Below are 18,321 nucleotides of genomic sequence, written 5' to 3'. Positions count from 1 at the left end.
GAAACCAAGAATAAGGACTTCATGAAGTAGACTTACCTTGCCCCTTATCTAGGAAGAAATTGGTTTGATTTAATCACTTTTAGCAATGTAGCAGGTCATCCAGAGGCTAATGTATTCATTTTGGTTTTCCCAGTCAAGTAAGCAACCCCGAAGTCAGTGATCAGAAACCTGAAACTTCAAGCCTTGCTTCAAACCTTACCATGTCAGAGGAAAGTAAGTATCGTATTCTGTGCATCATGGACATATTCCTATGGCCAGCTGATGCTGACCTTTTATAATTGGTTTTCACTGATTGCCTCACTTTTCTCAGAATATCCAGAATCCTTTCATTGCCTTGTATGTGTGTTCATCCTTACGGCCTCCTATAAACCTTATTGACATACCAGCTAAGGAGCAAAATCACATGGGATCCACTCCTAGGGATTGGTGATTGTGTTTTTGTTTTGAGATTGAATGTTCTTCTAAAGGTAATAAGTAGTGCTTTACTCAAAATCAGAAAACTTGGTGGGCCAACCTCTGACTGCTTCTCTGGATGGCTTGATGTGTTTCCACCTTTCTAAGAACCAAATGATTCTACCTATCCATCTAGGCCAAAAAAAAAGAAAGGTAGTCCCCCGAGAGCCCAAGATTGATACTGGGCCCTGAGGGAGACACATCTCAATAGGATATACCCTCTGCTTACCAAACCTTAGCCAAAAATTTGTAGAATGTTCTTTTTTTTTTTCTTGTGGAGATCTAAGCTTTCTTGGAATATCATGGTGGTATGCTCCATAGGGCAGATAGTCCTCCTTGAAATTAAATAGCTATGCCCTTTCATATTATACCACACACTTCAGAAGAATAAGTTTGTGTACGTTGCTTTATAAAAAAAACATGTTTAGGAGATATATCTTAAGATGCTTAACCTTAACCTTATATAATTCCCATGTAATAAAAGATAGTATGCCTTTAAAAGAAAAATGGTTATGTCTTAAGTTGTATGTATTACTTCCTCAAAGATGCTATTCCAGTAGTTGTCAAACTTCTAGCATACCTGAGAGTTACCTGGAGTGCTTCTTTGTAATGTAGCATTGTAGCCTCATCTTCAGTGATTATCAATCAGAACACCTGTTGTGGATGAGCGTCTGTGTTTTCAAGAAGATAGCTAGGTAACTCTGATACATATGGGAACTGGTCTAATCAACGAAAGGTGTCTCTCTAATTTTTTAAATATCTCACTCCAGTTTTCTTGGGCGTCCCTTGTGGCTCAGGGGTAAAGAATCTGCCCACAATACTGGAGACCAGGGTTCGATCCCTGGGTTGGGAAGATCCCCTGGAGAAGGGCAAGGCTACCCACTCCAGTATTCTGGCCTGGAGAATTCCATGGACTGAATAGTCCATGGAGTCACAAAGAGTCAGACACAACTAAGCGACTTTCACTTCACATCCCCAGAAAAAGGTCTGCTCCTTATATACTTCAGGGCCCAGAAGTAAGTTGAGTCTTCTTGCTTCTTAAAAATTATTTCTTTTTTTCCTTCAAAAACTCTAGTTCCTTTGAAATCTACATTTATGCCCCTTCCTCCAGCTTTCTTTTCACCTCAGACTGAACTCCTAGTCATTTTGCTCTTTAAAGGCTAGATCTTTGCTTTCTTCTCCCTCCAGACCTTTATTATTCTGGGTAATTTGAGCGTCCATGTAGATGACCTGTCCAACACCCATAATGTCCCTCTTCTTTTCCTATCCCTTTTTACTCCACATGGATTCTGTAGTTCTTTATTATAGTTACGCCCTTACTAATACCTTCAATAATTTTGCCTCTTGTACTGTCCTTGTTAAACCCCAATCCTGATTTAATCCAACTGTCCACCTTCTCTGTAAGTATTACATTAAATAGCTGAACATTACTGGGTAGTTTATACACTTAGCTGACTGTTTACTCACAGGGCCTTAAGTGGGCACCCTACTACACTTTACTTATGAGTTTCACCTTTCACTACTTCACACCATTTCTTCCCTCTCAGAGCGCCCATACTACTTACCTTTCTTCATGTGACTGATAATTTCTTCTCAAATAGAAGCTGTCTGACAGGAGGTTCCCTTATTAACCTACCACCACCAAGTCTTCAGCCCTACTTGTGTTTGTACCCATGTTACCTTGTTTTATTCTTGTCAGAATGGAAATAGTATTCTTGTTCCTGTGAAAGGTAAGACCCTTTATTTGTGCTTCATATCCTGTCTGTTCTCACCTACCCCAAGGTACTGTGATTATCCTAATACCATTCTTGCATTGTCTTATTCTTCTCTTCTTAATCCATCCTGTCTATGGAGACATGATCCAGTATCTTCCATCTTAAAGCACAAACAAAACCCTCCTTGAAGTCCATATTCCCCACCAGCTACAGACCTTCTCTTTGTCCCATGACCCCCTTTGGAACCTCTAGAAAGAGTTGCCCTCACTTGCTTTGTCTCCTCCCATTTGCTCTTCAAATTTAACTTTGTCACCATTCTTCCAGTGAAACTGCTTTTGTCAAGGTCATTAGTTCCTTTCAGTAAGTGAAAGTACTAGTTCCAGTGGGTATTTCTGTCTGCTTGTATCCTGCCTCTTACCAGTCTTTCTCCCACCTTTCTTCTTTACTGGCCTTTCTTCTGCTGTCTAGTCTCTGAATGTTAGTGGGCCTCGGGTTTGGTTCTCGTCCACCATCTTTGTTCTTTCTGTATTCTCTCACCCATTTCGTTACTTTAAATATTTGATATGTAGTTAATGAATTCCAAATTTGTATTCCTAGTCTGACTTCTTACTCTAATTTCGTTTGTGTATCCTATTGCCTACCTGATATCTCCACTTAGATATCTAAAAGGAAAGTCATACTTAAAATATGTGAAAGCTTTTACTGCCCTTCAATTCAGTTCAGTTCAGTCGCTCAGTTGTGTCCGACTCTTTGCGACCCCATGAATCGCAGCACGCCAGGCCTCCGTGTCCACCACCAAAGCTGTTCTCTTCCCCAGCTTCTTCATCTTTGGAAGTATTTTCACTGCCCCTCCAATTTCTCAAGCTGAAAACCTAGAAATTATCCTGTATTCCCTGTTTTCCTTATTCCTTAATTCAAATTCATCAGGATGTCCTGTTAGTTTTACTTTCAGAGTGTATTTCTAGGTTTTTGTCTTGTTTCCACTGCTATTACCTTTTTTTTTTAACCAGTGCAGAGTTGAACACATCCAGATTTATTTACAGAGTGCTAAAGAAATTTGAGTTCTATTTCCATTTTGTGGAATTTTATTCTGGGATCCGGCTTTGTTGTGTAACTGACGTAGGTCATTGAAACTTGATTATCCCACTTCACATGCAATTTTCCGTCTCAGGGGAACAGAAAACTTAGGTTTTTAATGCACATACAATAATGATCTTAATACTGCTTTACAATTTAGTAGGAAGGCAGCTGTCCCACAGCTTGAGGGGGAAGAAGGGCAGGCAGAGAAGTTATAATTAAGCAGATTATGCCTTGACTCTTTTTAATCTTTTCATAGTTCCCAAGTACCACAAAGATTAAGTCTCATTCATTCTCTAGAGAAGTAAAAATTGGCCTAGATCTCCTAGACTGTTTTGTGAATCTCTTCTAGAATTAAATGGGAGAAGGAGAAGGATTTGGGTTTTTGAAAATACTTGTCAGCAGAGAAGGAACCATTATGTAGAAATCAAATGAACTGCTGTTCTATGTAATGGACAATAAGAACCTTAGATCTAACTGAGATTCCCTTCATTTTTGTCAAAGTGATTAATGATTAGTATAATCTGCAAATTGCCATGAATTATTTTCAGAGACTGTGAACAGTGGCAATAGGCAAGATCCATGATAAGCTCATTCACAGATGATTTGTGTTACTGTTGGGCATGAATCGACCCCACATCTCATCTCGGTCAGTGTTCCCTTTTGGGGTAAGACACTCAGAGAACCCAGCTAGACGTAAAGTTAGTTGGTTCACCCTGAGTCCCTGTTCACAATAGAGCAACCTCCCTTATAATAGGTATTGGGGTATGTTCTCGAACAATTTAGGAATCTGGTACAAGCTCTATGTGTTGTAGCTCTATCTACAATATGGACTGAAATACTGCTAATGAAAAGGATTCTGCTACTGTCAAACTTGAGTCGAATATTTACAGTACTCATCCCGCACGAAACCCTGAGGATCGGGCCTCCTGACTGTCTATTCTAGATGACATCATGGTGGCCAGGAGGGCAGGCGCTGGGAAGGCCCCTTTACTTGACGGTTTATCAGAGTTACATCAGTTCCTCAGGTCTGCCTCTGCCTTACCAAACTTAAAGCTTTGTTACTAAGCTGAAAAAAATAAGAGTGTAAAAGCGTGCTTGCATCTTTCTGCTGCTGATCATATATAGCAGCAGCAACAGTTATTGGATACTTCTTCCCAGTCTGTCTTCCTGCAGGTCATCCTTATGACCTTTTACTCAGAATAGGGTAAGCATCCAGAGAATGAATAAGCTGAAGAAGTGTAATGTGGCTTCCTAGACATGGATCTTGCATTTTAACTTCACCTCTGAGCATAGATGAGAGCTTAGGAAGTTGCTTCATTTATGGTTTTAGAACAATGGTGATGATGGTAAAGATCAGTCGGTCAGGAATTCCCTGACGGTCCAGTGGTTAGGATTCCACGCTTTCGCTGCTAAGGGCCCAGGTTTGATACTTGGTTGAAAAATTAAGATCCCACATGCCACACAGCACAGCCAAAAATAGAGATCAGTTGATACTGACCTTCAGCTCTTTTCTATACCGCCTTCATTCTAGCATCTTTTACTGTCTCTAAAAGTCTCGATAAACTCATTATTAGAAGAGTGAGGTATTTCTGCTGTGTAGTCTTTATAAATGTCTGATGTCCAAGCTTTATTCTGTTCCTTAGTTTGAAAGACTATACAGTGAGACATGAAATTTCCCCCTTTCATTTTTGAAATGTTCTAACTTTTTACCTGGTTACATCTTTCTTTCAGTTATGACATGCACCGATTACATCACTCGCTCATCCAATGATTATACCTCACAAATGTATTCTGCAAAGTAAGTTGAACAATTGTTTCAAAAATCTGTATGCTTTTTCTCTAGATTCATTGCAAAATGTAACTTGATATTTAAGCTATTAAGTTGACATTAAACTTATTTTCACCTCTCTTGTTCTCTCTGGCCCTACTCCAGTTTTTTTATTCCATGTAAATATAGTCTAGGTATTGTCCTTTTAGAAAGTTAATGATTGTCTGAAATAGATCACTGTTACCCAGGAGCTTTCTCAAAGTGAATAGGCACTGAAAAGTGTAAAATACCATTAGTGATGAAAATATATCACTGCTTAACTTCTCATTATTCTCTCTTTGCTCCACTTTAAAAGAGAGATCCATTAAAAAAGCTAAAGCCAGCCTCAGACTGGGACTTCTGGGCCTAATCTGTGTTCATCTTATTGCTTTAGAAGCTTATTCTTTTAGAAGTGTCCTCAAGTAGAAGTAGGCTTGAGGTTAGACAGGTTTAGTGAGTTTAAATCACTGAGAGGCAATATTTTGGGCCTCATGAGATAAGATCAGCATTTAAGATCCACTAAGTTAATCATCTCCAAGATGAGTAGTTGCAGAACAGTGTGTATATCAAGCTACCAATTGTACATTGATAAAGGTTGAGCCTGCATACATAGATGCATACAAGCATGCTTTATTAACCTAGGATAAATTCTTACGTGCTTACATAGGCAAGTTACATAAAGAAATTGGTGACAAAGGTGAGTAATATGTATGGGTCTCTTGTAAAAAGAAAACTTTTCCTTTTTGTGCCATTTGTATTAAGTGCCTTTTGAATTTTGCATCAGTTAAAAAAAAAATGAGCTGATTGAAAAACCATCTCAATGAATTCTCCAAATTCTAACCTGGTATTATCATTAACGTTAATAACATCCTTGGGCCAGTCATTTTCCGTGTTTTTCTTCTTCTGTGAAATGACTGAACCTGTTCTCTGAGATCATTATGAAGGTGATAAAATAATTTGAGCTATAAAGACACTAAATTAAAAAGATTTTATGATCTTTATCATATCTGGAGATTAATCCATTTGAAGTTACTAAGATTTTAAGTCATTCTCACATGATTTGATTAATAGCTACAGCCTGATCTCTTTTCTGGTCTCAGGTATGGCTAAGAAGACTAGAAATTTTCAAATTCAGTCTTTTAGAGTCTCCTGAGATATGAATATAGCAAATTCCAAATTCATTCATTTATTCAAAAAAGTATTGTATACCTGTTGCACTCAGGACACCTTGTTAGCTTTCTACCTTAATGTAGACTTCCTTACCACTTATCTAAACCATGGCATTTTTTAACTGCCTCTGTTTCAAGTCCCCTTCCCCCAATCCATTTTACAAAGAAATGTCAAATTAATCTTTATTAAAGAACAGCTTTGATCTTGTTATCCTTTGCTCAACAATTTCAGTGACTCCTCATTGTTTCAGATTTGTCTGAACACTTTTAGCCTGGTATTCAAGGTCTTTGCTGTCTGTCTTACACTTCCCCTTAGTATAACCTCTGCTCCTTGTTGGCTGAAGCCCTGTCTTTACCCTTGGCAGAGGTTTTCTCTTTTTCTAGAACACATTTTCTCTCTCTCATTTTTGCACATTCTGTTTGCTCACAGACCACTTCTTTATAGCCTTCCTTCATTTTCTCCTCCCCAAAAACTGCAATAACAAAAGAAATCTTTCCCCTCTGAAACTACCTCCCCCCATTATTTTATTGTTACGACCTACATGATACATATGACACTTACTTTCTTACTTTATAAGTACAGCATAACTCACCAAATAATGTAACTCATGTCTAAAAATTCGGTACATAAAATGTGGCGCCATCTTATTCCATGGATGAAATGAGCGGGTCAGCTAGCTGGTTTAAAATCCCTGAAGTTTCAGTGTTGAATTCATCTCTAGCTAAACCTGATGTGGTTGGCTCCAACTAGTGGCAGTATACTCTGGCTTAAATATCAGCAGGGCAATCAGTGTCCTGTCTAGGACTTCCCGGATTTTGTTAGTCACTTGACTCTGGTATTATAGGCTCGATCTAGGGACATTGGGCCACACTCCTGATCCTGGTTTTCTAATGTGGCGGTCGCCTGCTTTTTCTCTGCAGGCCTCACCCTCTTTTCCAAGTCCTACTTTCCCTCTTGGAAATTTAGTTTGACCTGGAGGGCTCGATGGGGAATAGAGTCAGTTGCCAATCTATTCTGTCCAGTTGTCTGTCCTTTTAGGGTTTTATTCTATATTTAGACATAAGGGCATAAATGAGTTTAGTCAGTACTTGTATCTCGCATAGGGCCTTGCACGTAGCACACAGCAAATGTTTGTGGTATGATTGGACCTTTGGAGGATATTTGAAACTGTTAATTTTTCTATAAAATTGTTTGTTAGGTACATGATAAATAGACCTGAAAAGGAAAAAATAATTCTACTTTCTGACCATAGTAAAAGACATTTTATGTGACAGGTTAGTCTACTCATTATTGATTCTTTGCTGTTAGTGATATTAGCTGGTTTTTGTTTTACTTATGTAAAAGTTTTTGTTTTCTTGAACTTTTCTAGACCTTATGCACATATCCTCTCAGTTCCTGTTTCGGAAACTGCTTACCCTGGGCAGACTCAGTACCAGACCTTGCAGCAGTCTCAACCCTATGCTGTCTACCCTCAGGCAACCCAGACGTACGGACTACCTCCTTTTGGTAAGGCATCCTGTTGTAAGCAGTTTCTAAGAATATTGATTTTATCCCACAGAAATTTCCATCTTTCCCCCAAAAGCAAGCATGGCTAATCAGGAAGCTGAGAGAAAGCCAGTTGTTCTTCACAGCATCTGCTTGTTACAGGTGTGATAGAAGTTGGGTGTGCAACTTTTCCACAGTGTATTTGATGCATGCAATATAAAATCATAACTTTTCAATACTCACTTGTTTATCTGCCATAGTGTAGCTATTTCCAAGATGCTAAGTCTTGACTGGAAAACTTGGAATCTTCAAGTGTTGGAAACTCTTTGAGGAATTGCTATTGATTTGACTTACTTCATGGAAAACATGGTACCATGACAAGTACATTTTGCGGTGGCTGATTTCTTACTAAAACTAAGTAATCTACATATCCAGATAGAATACACCTTTTCTCTCTCTCTCTCTCTGTCAGTTTCTCCCTTTCCTTCTTATTCCATACCACAAAGTGATCACTTGTTGCTCTGCTGAACCAAAAAGTCATCTTAGGGGGAAATCCCTGATTTTGTACAACCTTATCATGTGCATAGAGAGTTTTGTTCTTTGGTTTTAGGTATCTTGGACTGAACTATAAATTAGAATGATTTACTAGAAGTCAGTTTGAAGTTCTTTGAGCACTTAATATCTGCTGATTTTTCAGTGTGTGTATAGATAGATATGTTCAGTGTGGTTTATTGCTGCTTTCCTAGAACTGATGTCAGGAAATTGAAAGAATACTGTATTTTTAAAAAAATATTCACTATGTTAATAAAATTATAACTTGGTAGCCTTTATTGCAACCAGCTAGGAGTTAGAAAATCTTTCTGACAGATCGCCACAGATTGTGGGTGTTGCTTGCTTTGGGTTTTGACATTCCTACTTTTCCTGGCCTGTTTGGCTACTCTTTTATGGTAGTTACAACTTTCTTACTTTGAGACTTGTTAGCATTCCTTGGCTCTTGATAACTACTAGAAAGAAAAATTCGGAGTTATGTTTAATGGTAGTGGTAGCTGATAATTTCATGAAAGAAAAGAAACAGAAATGTTCTTATTTTCCTGTTTGTATACCCACACCTCAGTGCCTGTCAGTATCAGCAAGTACTAAAATATTATGTTGCTGATATATTTAACCAGCCAAAGCTGAGCAGTCCTTTCAGATGCAGAACTCTCTGTGAATATGTTTGTGTTTATTTCTTTTTGTATATATTAAAGTTAATTTACCAGCAGCTGGCTAATATCAACAATAGGCTAGCGAGTATAAAGTATTTCATGTTTTTGTTTTTTTTTTTTTTACTCTGTTTTGATTTAAATTCTTTATTGGAAAGCCAAAAGCCCTTTATGACATTGTTGAACAGCTATTTATTCCTGCTGTTCATTGTTAAGTAAAACTCTTGTTATATCTCTAAACTCAGATTATGGAATGCATAGCACAGTGCCATGTGGATGTAGGTCCTAGATATTATGGTATCTTTTATAATCACTGCATTTCCCTCATATTAAGGAAAGAAATTTCTGTAAAGTAGATCCCTGTTAAAAACTTGAAGGAGACAATAGTTTATAAAGAAATATTGCTTATAATAGGCTCTTTTATTAATCTATTTCTGTTTAATAATTAGGGTGAAGGAAACTTGTTTCTTAAATTCTTATCAGTAGTTCAGAGAGAACTGTTTTTAGCTTAATTTGCCTTTGAATGATAGTTACAGCATATCCTCAAATTTCGTAAAGGAAATTTCAAAGAAATACTTGTAATACTTTTTGTGTGTATGTGTGTGATAACTTTTATGTTTCACTGCATGGCTTTTTTTGTTTTATGTCACTCAGATATAAAACACCCCATTTCTTCCTGTATAGCAGAGGGCATTATATCCAATATCTTATAATAACCTGTGGTGGTGGTGTAATTGCTAAGTTGTGTCCAGCTCTTACGACCACATGGTCTGTAGCCTGCCAGGCTCCTCTGTCCGTGGGATTCACCAGGCAAGAATATTGGAGTGGGTTGCCATTTCCTTCTCCAGGGGATCTTTCCAGCCCAGGGATCGAACCCAGGTCTCACATTGCAGGTGGATTCTTTGCCAGCTGAACCACAAGGGAAGCCCAAGAATACTGGGGAGTAGGTAGCCTATCTTTTCTCCAGTGGATCTTCCTAACCCAGGAATCAAACCAGGGTCTCCTGCATTGCAGGCGGATTCTTTACCAACTGAGCTATCAGGGAAGACCTTCTTCTTATGACGTTTCAGTAATTTTATTATCTTACTTTTAGCACTAACACTGAATTAGCTTGTCTGTTTTTTATTTCAGATGTAAACAGAGCTTTAGAAAATCTGATTGTAATAATATGACTTTATATTAATATATTTATACAATAATAATCATCATCATCATCAGTTCAGTTCAGTCGCTCAGTCGTGTCCAACCCTTTGCGACCCCATGGACTACAGCACACCAGGCCTCCCTGTCCATCACCAACTCCCAGAGTTTACTCAAACTCATGTCCATTGAGTTGGTGATGCTATCCAACCATCTCATCTTCTGTCGTCCCCTTCTTCTCCCGCCTTCACTCTTTCACAGCATCAGGGTCTTTTCCAGTAAATCAGTTTTTCGCATCATGTGGCCAAAGTATTGGAGTTTCAGCTTTAGCATCAGGCCTTCCAATGTATACTCGGGACTGATCTCCTTTAGGATGGACTGGTTGGATCTCCTTGATTTCCACGGGACTCTCAAGATTCTTCTCCAACACCACACACAGTTTAAAAACATCAATTCTTCGGTGCTCAGCTTTCTTTATGGCCCATCTTTCATATCCATACACGCTGCTGCTGCTGCTCAGTCACTCCAGTCATGTCCGACTCTGTGCGATCCCATAGACAGCAGCCCACCAGGCTCCCCAGTCCCTGGGATTCTCCAGGCACACATCCATACATGACTACTGAAAAAACTGTAGCTTTGATTAGATGGACCTTTGTTGACAAAGGAATGTCTCTGCTTTTTAGTATGCTGTTTAGGTTGGTCATAACTTTTCTTCCAAGGAGCAAGTGTCTTATAATTTCATGGCTGCAGTCACCATCTGCAATGATTTTGGAGCCCCAAGAAAATAAAGTCTTGTTACTGTTTCCATTGTTTTCCCATCTGTTTGCCATGAAATGATGGGACCAGATGCCATGATCTTAGTTTTCTGAATGTTGAATTTTAAGCCAACTTTTTCACTCTCCTCTTTCACTTTCATCAAGAAGCTCATTAGTTCTTCGCTTTCTGCCATAAGGGTGGTGTCATCTGTATATCTGAGGTTATTGATGTTTCTCCCGACAATCTTAATTCCAGCTTGTGCTTCATCCAGCCTAGTGTTTCTCATGATGTACTCTGCATATAAGTTATTAAATAAGCAAGATGACAATATACAGCCTTGATGTATTCCTTTCCCTATTTAGAACCAGTCTGTTGTTCCTTGTCCAGTTCTAACTGTTACTTCTTGACCTGCATACAGATTTCTCAGGAGGCTGGTCAGGTGGTCTGGTATTCCCATCTCTTTCAGAATTTTCCACAGTTTGTTGTGATCCACACAGTCAAAGGCTTTGGCATAGTCGATAAAAGCAAAAGTAGATGTTTTTCTGGCTCTCTTGCTTTTTCGGTGATCGAGTGGATGTTGGTAGTTTGATGTCTGGTTCCTCGAAAGGCAGCTTGAACATCTGGAAGTTCTCGATTCACATACTGTTAAAGCCTGGCTTGGAGAATTTTGAGCATTACTTTGCTAGTGTGTGAGATGAGTGCGATTGTGCGGTAGTTTGAGCTTTCTTTGGCTTTGCCATTGAAATAATAATGAGTGCTTACTGTGCCAAGAAGTATGCTGAGAATAAGTACTTCACATTTTACATTATTTTCTTGTTTATTCCAAACCAACAGTCAGTAAGTGGTAGCATTATCCCTGCTTACAGATGAGGAAGCAGGTTTAGAAGCATTAAGTGACTAACCTGAGGTCATACAGTTAGTAAATGCCTTGGATTAGAATTGCACCCCAATCTGTTTAAATCCAGAAGTGCTCATAAATTTAGGTGTGTATGAAAAAGTTAATATTAGACTTGAGATGAAATTAAAGTTTCCTCCTTTTAAAGAAGTGAGAGAAGGCAAAGGAAATCTTGGAAGCCCATATTATGACAGATCTTTAAAAATAAAGGAATAGTGGTCATCTTTTCACAGCTCTATAGAAATGATGAGATGGCAGAGTAAGGATTTGAGGTTTAACTTCCAGTGATCTGATTGAATGTGTGTGAGGGAAAGGGTACTTACTTGTTTTTAGGAGCTCACAAAAGATTGGCTTAACCTCCATTGTTCTGCCTTCTTTTAAAAGAGGTTTAATGTGAGATGGAGATTTGACAGTAGTATTAAGAGTCTTAAGGATGTTCATGTCATTTCCCTTAGTAATCCCTCCTAGGGATTTATCCTAGGAAATTAATTAGTGATAACCACAAAAATTTACTACCAAGATACTCATCACAGCACTGTTTACAATAGCAAAAGATTGGAAACAGCCAACATATTGAATGGAAAGATGTGTGTTAAACTGCAGTGGATTCATAGAATGGGAAACTGTGTAGCCATTATAAACATATTCTTAAAGAATACTTAGTGTCATGAAAACATGGCTCATTATTAATTGAAAAAAGCAGTATATGAAACTGAAAATATAATATACTAAGTATTTTTAAAAAATACTACATAAAGAATAATTTGGAAAAAAAGCTGAATGTTAACAGTACAGGTTTGATCTCAGTTACTGAAGAAGCATGCAAAATGAGGACACAGTTCCACTGTGTACAGGTTTCAGTTAACACAGTCCCATGCAAAAGCGAGAACTGCCTATATTTTTTTCTGTATGATGATACTATGCAATGTTTTTCTTTTCATTTTCTATAGTTTATCAATTATCTATAATACACATCTACTTATTTTATTATTAACAAAAGTACTCAGATTATTTAGTATTTATAATAGCTCATCCCAGTGAGCTATTATATCAACAAGATATTTCTTCATGTTTTTTCCTAGCATTTACATGTACTTCAGTTCTTAACTAAACTAATCTTCTCTAACCTGGAGAAGGAGATGGCAGCCCATTCCAATATTCTTGACTGGGAAACCCAGTGGACAGAGGAGCCTGGTAGGCTCTAGTCTGTCAGGTTGCAAAGAGTCAGACACAGCTTAGTGACTGAGCATGCATAGTCTTCTCTAAAGTGCCACTACTCTGATACACATTACTGCAAAGTGAGGTGCTCAGATTAGTTTGGTTAGTAACTAACACATAGAGAAGTACTTGGGCTGAGAAACGTGGGTAGAGTTAGTGATGAGACCCCACCGTGGGGCCACAGGAGCATAGCACTCGGAGACAAAAATTCCTTTGCCATTTTTTGATCAGCTGTTGCTCTACATCAGGCTCTTGGTGCTTAAATGACTTGAGAAAGTCTGAACTTACGGGCAAAGAACAGTGGACTAGGAGTCAGGAAGCCAGGATTTTATTTCTTTGATGTTGGCAGTAGTGCTCTTCAGTCAGACTATTTGGTGGTCATGCTACTTGTTACTTGAAATTCTAGGAAGAGCGCTTTTCAAGGAAGGGCTTAAAGAGCAGGGCTACAGTGATGCCGGAAGCAGTGTCCATGTTGTCTTTTATTCCTTTATTCTTTATAAAACAGTATTAAATATACTTCATGTTTATACTTCATGTTTCCGGCCAAAAACATTCAAACTAGCTATTTGATCAAACTTGTCTTGGATATTTTGCACTAATTTTTGATCTTATAAGAAAGACCAATTAATAAAAATTACACATTTTGAAACTTTTAAGAATATATACTAAATAATGAGACTAGCAAAACCCTCTCCGTTAATATTATTCTTATTAGTAAGATCGTATTTTAGTACAGTGTAATAATAAACATGTTCACAAATCCAGCACCCCAGGTTCAGAACCTATTTAGAAAAAAAAAAAATTGATGACAATAAATCAAAGTTATTGTGACACTGGAATGGCAAGTTGTTTCTAAAAAATATGATAGTCAATTACCAAGAATCTTAGCACTGATACTCAAATTTCACATCATAAACATTTAAAAAACTATATTCTCAAATATTTTTTATTGTTAAATGTCAACCATAGCAAGGACTTTAGCTGTGGCTTACCTGGACAAGACTAAAAATCATCATGAACTAAGTGAGGAGGGGGACAGCCCTTCTAATTCATGCTAAGATGTTGGTGTTTCTTAATCTCTTCAAATAAGTTATTTCATGTGTTTAATAGGTGAGAAAAGACTATGACTTTTTAATGCTTTAAGGGTTTGTTAAATTTGGAGTTTTGGATTAACATATACACACTACAATATATAAAATAGGTAAACAACAAGAACCTATACTGTATAGCACAGGAAACTGTACTTAATATTTTATACTAGCCTATAATGGAAAAGAATCTGTGTGTGTGTGTGTGTACATATATGTATATATACATGTATATATGAATCACTTTGTCATACAGCAGAAACTAGCACAACATGTTAACTGTACTTCAGTTTAAAAAAATAGTTTGAGACAAGGCAGTTACTATGTTCCATTGTCAACCTTTTAAGATTTTCACATCTCCTTTTACTGTTCTTGTATCTACTTATCAACAGATTTTATAGATCTGAGTTACACTAAGATATCTGAATGCCCTGGTGAAGCAGAGGTCTTTACTATCAAAGCATTATATATTTACAAATTTCTTACCAGATTAAGAGTATGTGAAATGAGGTAATACTGAATTTGAAGCTGTGGCTGACCTTCATACTGATTTCCTACCTGGAATGTGTTTCATCAGTGAATCTTCTTGGACCCAGTTATCAGCTTCAACTATCTTGATCCAGTAGCCATAACTATTCAGAGCACAGTGAGGCTTTTAATAGACTTTTGCATAGCCAAAATTATGACAGAAACAATTCATTCATAAAGGATATCCTTAGACTCTCATGTAGAAGCATGCTTTTCTTAAAGATGAAAAAGGAGATACAGCAAGAAATAGAAGATTGTCAAGAAGTGACAGATCACCGAGAAAAAGCAAAGAGATACAAGAAGCTTCAAATCATAGAACTGTAATTGAGTTCTATTTAGTACTAAGCAGATGTCTTGACATATTGCAGTAGTCTCTGAGGATGTTTCTGTAATGTACATGGCACAGCACAGAAGTGCTCTTGAAAATATTAATTCTGAAAAAAGGTATGTTCCCCCTGCTAAGAAGATAGGAAAGAGTATGAATATATTTTTAAAAGATTGCCACCTAGGAGCATTGTGATTAAATTTAAAAAGTGAATAGCTGTGATATCTGTCAGTGTGAGGTGGATTTTTATGTTCTGACAGGGAAAGATGTCTCTCAGATATTATGTGGAAGAGCAAATTATGAACAGTAGGTAACATCCCATTTTGATTAAAAAGGAAAAACAAGATTGTAAACAGAAGAAATCTTAGTGGCTCTTATGCAAACTGAATAGTGGTTAAGTCTGGATGGTGGGATTATATGTGACTTTATTTTTTCTAAAAATTAGGAATTACCTATTTCTGTTAATGTTTTTAATTTATGAAAGTAAACAGGTATGTCTTTCCTAATCACAAGAAACAAAGGTAACAAAATAACCAGCTTAAGGAGGCAGAGAAGTATATATATACATTTTAGGAAAATCTGGTTCTTATTTAATGGGTAAGTGAATTTTAAACGTATGTGGAATATCTCCCACCTTGACAATGCACACAAATGATTTGAATGTCAGATACTCTTTACAACAACACTTGGGTGTCAGTAGCTCTTTTTCTGACTCCTGATCAATTTCCCCCAACCATTGAGGTGAACTTATATACATATATTACTGGGGTTTTTGACAGGATTTTTATTTCTATGGCCCCACTTCCAATTCTTTGAAATTGTATTTGCTTGTGGTATATTACAAGTGGGAGATTCAGTTATTTTTCTCTTACAAGCAAATTTATTTTTGTTTTAAGATTTAGATTTTAAACCTACTGGCTGATATTTGAAAGCATAACCATGCTCCTCAGTCCCAGTGTATTGTTTGTAATTGGTCCAATTTATCTGATTCAGGTGCATTGTGGCCAGGTATGAAACCTGAAAGTGGTTTAATTCAGACTCCATCTCCAAGTCAACACAGTGTTCTTACCTGCACTACAGGGCTAACCACAAGCCAGCCAAGCCCAGCACATTATTCTTACCCCATTCAAGGTAAACAGGCATGGGTGTGTGTGTTTCATTTTTTTTTAATTATTACTGTTTTTTTGTTTTTAATCTACCTGTATCTCCAAACATATTGGGTGATACAGGATATTTGCATTTGTGCATGCTTTTTGTGTTAGACAAACCAGAACTTAGGAGTGAGGTTCATAAGTAGTTTAAGCCTTCGTGAACTGCTTAATAGAATTGAAGACTCCTCTTTTGCATGTTGGTGTCCAGAAAACCTGTCTGATTTTGTTCTAGTCTGTTTTCAGTGACATTTTGTCCTGTAAATGAGCGAAGACTGTAGGTTAGAGCTCTGCTGACTTCTTTTCTGTGATGTGCAAATAGAGTGGAAGGTGAGATGAGTGCTACTCTATAACGTGCGTGCTGCTTTTCTGCTGTGGTTTTTGTCATACCTCCTCCCCCGTTTTGTACTTCTTGGTAAGCATTTTTCTTGCCAAAAAATTCAGTCTTGTTTCTATTTTGTGATGAAAAGCATAGCATTAAAGCTTGAACTCTAAACCCCTCTGCCTTCCCAGATTTTTCTTCTGAAAGGTTAGAATTAAAACAGGACTATTAGGAATGAAGACAAAGAAACTCGTAAGGCACTATTGAGTTAATTCCCTATCCTTTCAAGTCTAATGCAGGGAATTTGTCATTGCTCCAAATGGGGAATTAATGTCCATCAACTTGGCTTCTCATCTGCCTCCTTTCTCCTAGCTTTTAAATATTACTCATTATAAAATGGTGGTGCTAGAGAGATGAAGTTAGGACAGTGAAAACTGGTCAGAGGTATTCTTAAGATACAAATGTTGGGATAAAAAAATGTTCTTATTTAGATTATATTAAAATGTTTTGATTTTCGGTGTTAACTGTTTTCAATAAAATGATGAAGAACTACTTTTTCTTGGTCTATTGGGAACAGAACTGGTTACATTCCTAAGACCTTACTCTGAGCTACCTCTGTCTCTTATTGTTTAGCAAGTCTCCTCTTTTCTTATTTTCCTTTCTTTCCACCCCCCCCTCCCCGTTCTTTCTTTCTAAAATAGGAACAAGCCAGGAGGGGAAAAACTTAAGAGCATGACTTTATCTTCTTCTCTAACCCTCTTCATTTTTATAAAGTGTTTCTCTAGGTTGGTAGGCTTTGGGGTCCAACTACAGGCAAGTCTGGTAGACAGGTCCCTCCTAAACATTTATATCTCTGATGACTACACCTTGGTCATGAAAGAAAAGCAAGTTCTTTTATATTAATAATCCTCTTCCAAGGTGTAGAACCACCACTCCTCTCTAGTTGTATCTTGAATTTGTGGAACCTGGTAGCTGAGCTTACTTCTCCCTCCTTGTAAAACAAGAAGAACCACCTTGTGGGGGTTTAAGACCCATTGCTTTAAAAAAGTCACAAAGCCATTCTGTGACTTAATTTGCCACTATCCTAATTTCTTTACCTTTTAGTACATTTTCTCCCTTTAGATCAATTAACCCAGTTTCCTCCATTGTGCTAATGATTATTGTTGGTATTTATAAGTTTGTATTATATGTTTAGCATTGTTTTAGCAGCAGATAAGTGTTACTCATGTAATAATCATAACACACCTATGATAGAAGTACTGTCATTAATCTCATTTTACAGATTTGGCACATAAGACACAGTGGATAAGTCAAAGATGTAAGCTGGGCAGTCTGGCCCCAGCATATGAGTGTAATGTTTATGATTTTCAGTGTTGAAGTCATGGTATCAATATCAGCTCCCCAAACTGAGAACCTATAGTAGCAAATATTTAAATTCATTTCCCTTCCCTTTTCTGGTTAATCTATTGGCCCTTTATATTCTTCATTAGAGCTTTGGCACAGGGTAGAAATTAAGGCAGAAATTAACCATCAAGTTGTCAATTTTTGCCATTTATTCTGAGAAAAAGTTGGTAGAAAGAAGGTAGTAACAATTAGCTGAAATGAAATATGGATGTTTTTGGCACATTTGAGTACCTGAATTCTCCACTATCAGTATCACTCTTCTCACCCCTACTTTTCATTTCCATTAGCTTGGCTAATGAATGTTATTTAGCTCTTCAGGGCTTCATCTCCCCCCGCTTCCCACCCACTCCCGTGTAATTACCCAGTCACAGCATGGAATAAAAGCAAGGAGCATTGTACTGATTTTTTTTTTTTTTTAAAGTAATCAAAATGGCAATGTCCCCTCATCCCCTCCAAAAGCTTTCAATAGTTGACAATAGCCCATCCCTTGGAGAAATTAGAGAAATTATAGCAAATTCCACTTCTGGCTTGATCAATTCTGATCAAAATCTTTTCTTTAGTTTCTACTTCAATGCTCATGAAAAC

General features: G+C 37.4%; 1 protein-coding gene across 4 annotated transcripts in view; it reads left to right on the top strand.

The window, feature by feature from the left end:
- The window catches only part of EYA3 (EYA transcriptional coactivator and phosphatase 3), an 88,836-nt gene that overhangs the window by 34,439 nt on the left and 36,076 nt on the right, over window positions 1-18,321 (top strand). For 3 of the 4 annotated variants that reach the window (XM_061148349.1, XM_061148348.1, XM_061148351.1), the window contains exons 4-7: window positions 134-213; window positions 4,980-5,046; window positions 7,595-7,731; window positions 15,856-15,993. In XM_061148349.1, coding sequence (XP_061004332.1) covers window positions 134-213; window positions 4,980-5,046; window positions 7,595-7,731; window positions 15,856-15,993 — 422 coding nt within the window. The remainder of the gene's footprint in view (window positions 1-133; window positions 214-4,979; window positions 5,047-7,594; window positions 7,732-15,855; window positions 15,994-18,321) is intronic. The other variant, XM_061148350.1, reaches the window with a different exon arrangement.

The sequence above is a fragment of the Dama dama genome, chromosome 8 (assembly GCF_033118175.1).
Source record: "Dama dama isolate Ldn47 chromosome 8, ASM3311817v1, whole genome shotgun sequence".
NCBI classification, from domain to species: domain Eukaryota; kingdom Metazoa; phylum Chordata; class Mammalia; order Artiodactyla; family Cervidae; genus Dama; species Dama dama.
The sequence above is the reverse complement of the archived record's forward strand: the minus strand, read 5'-3'. Positions and strand labels throughout refer to the sequence as shown.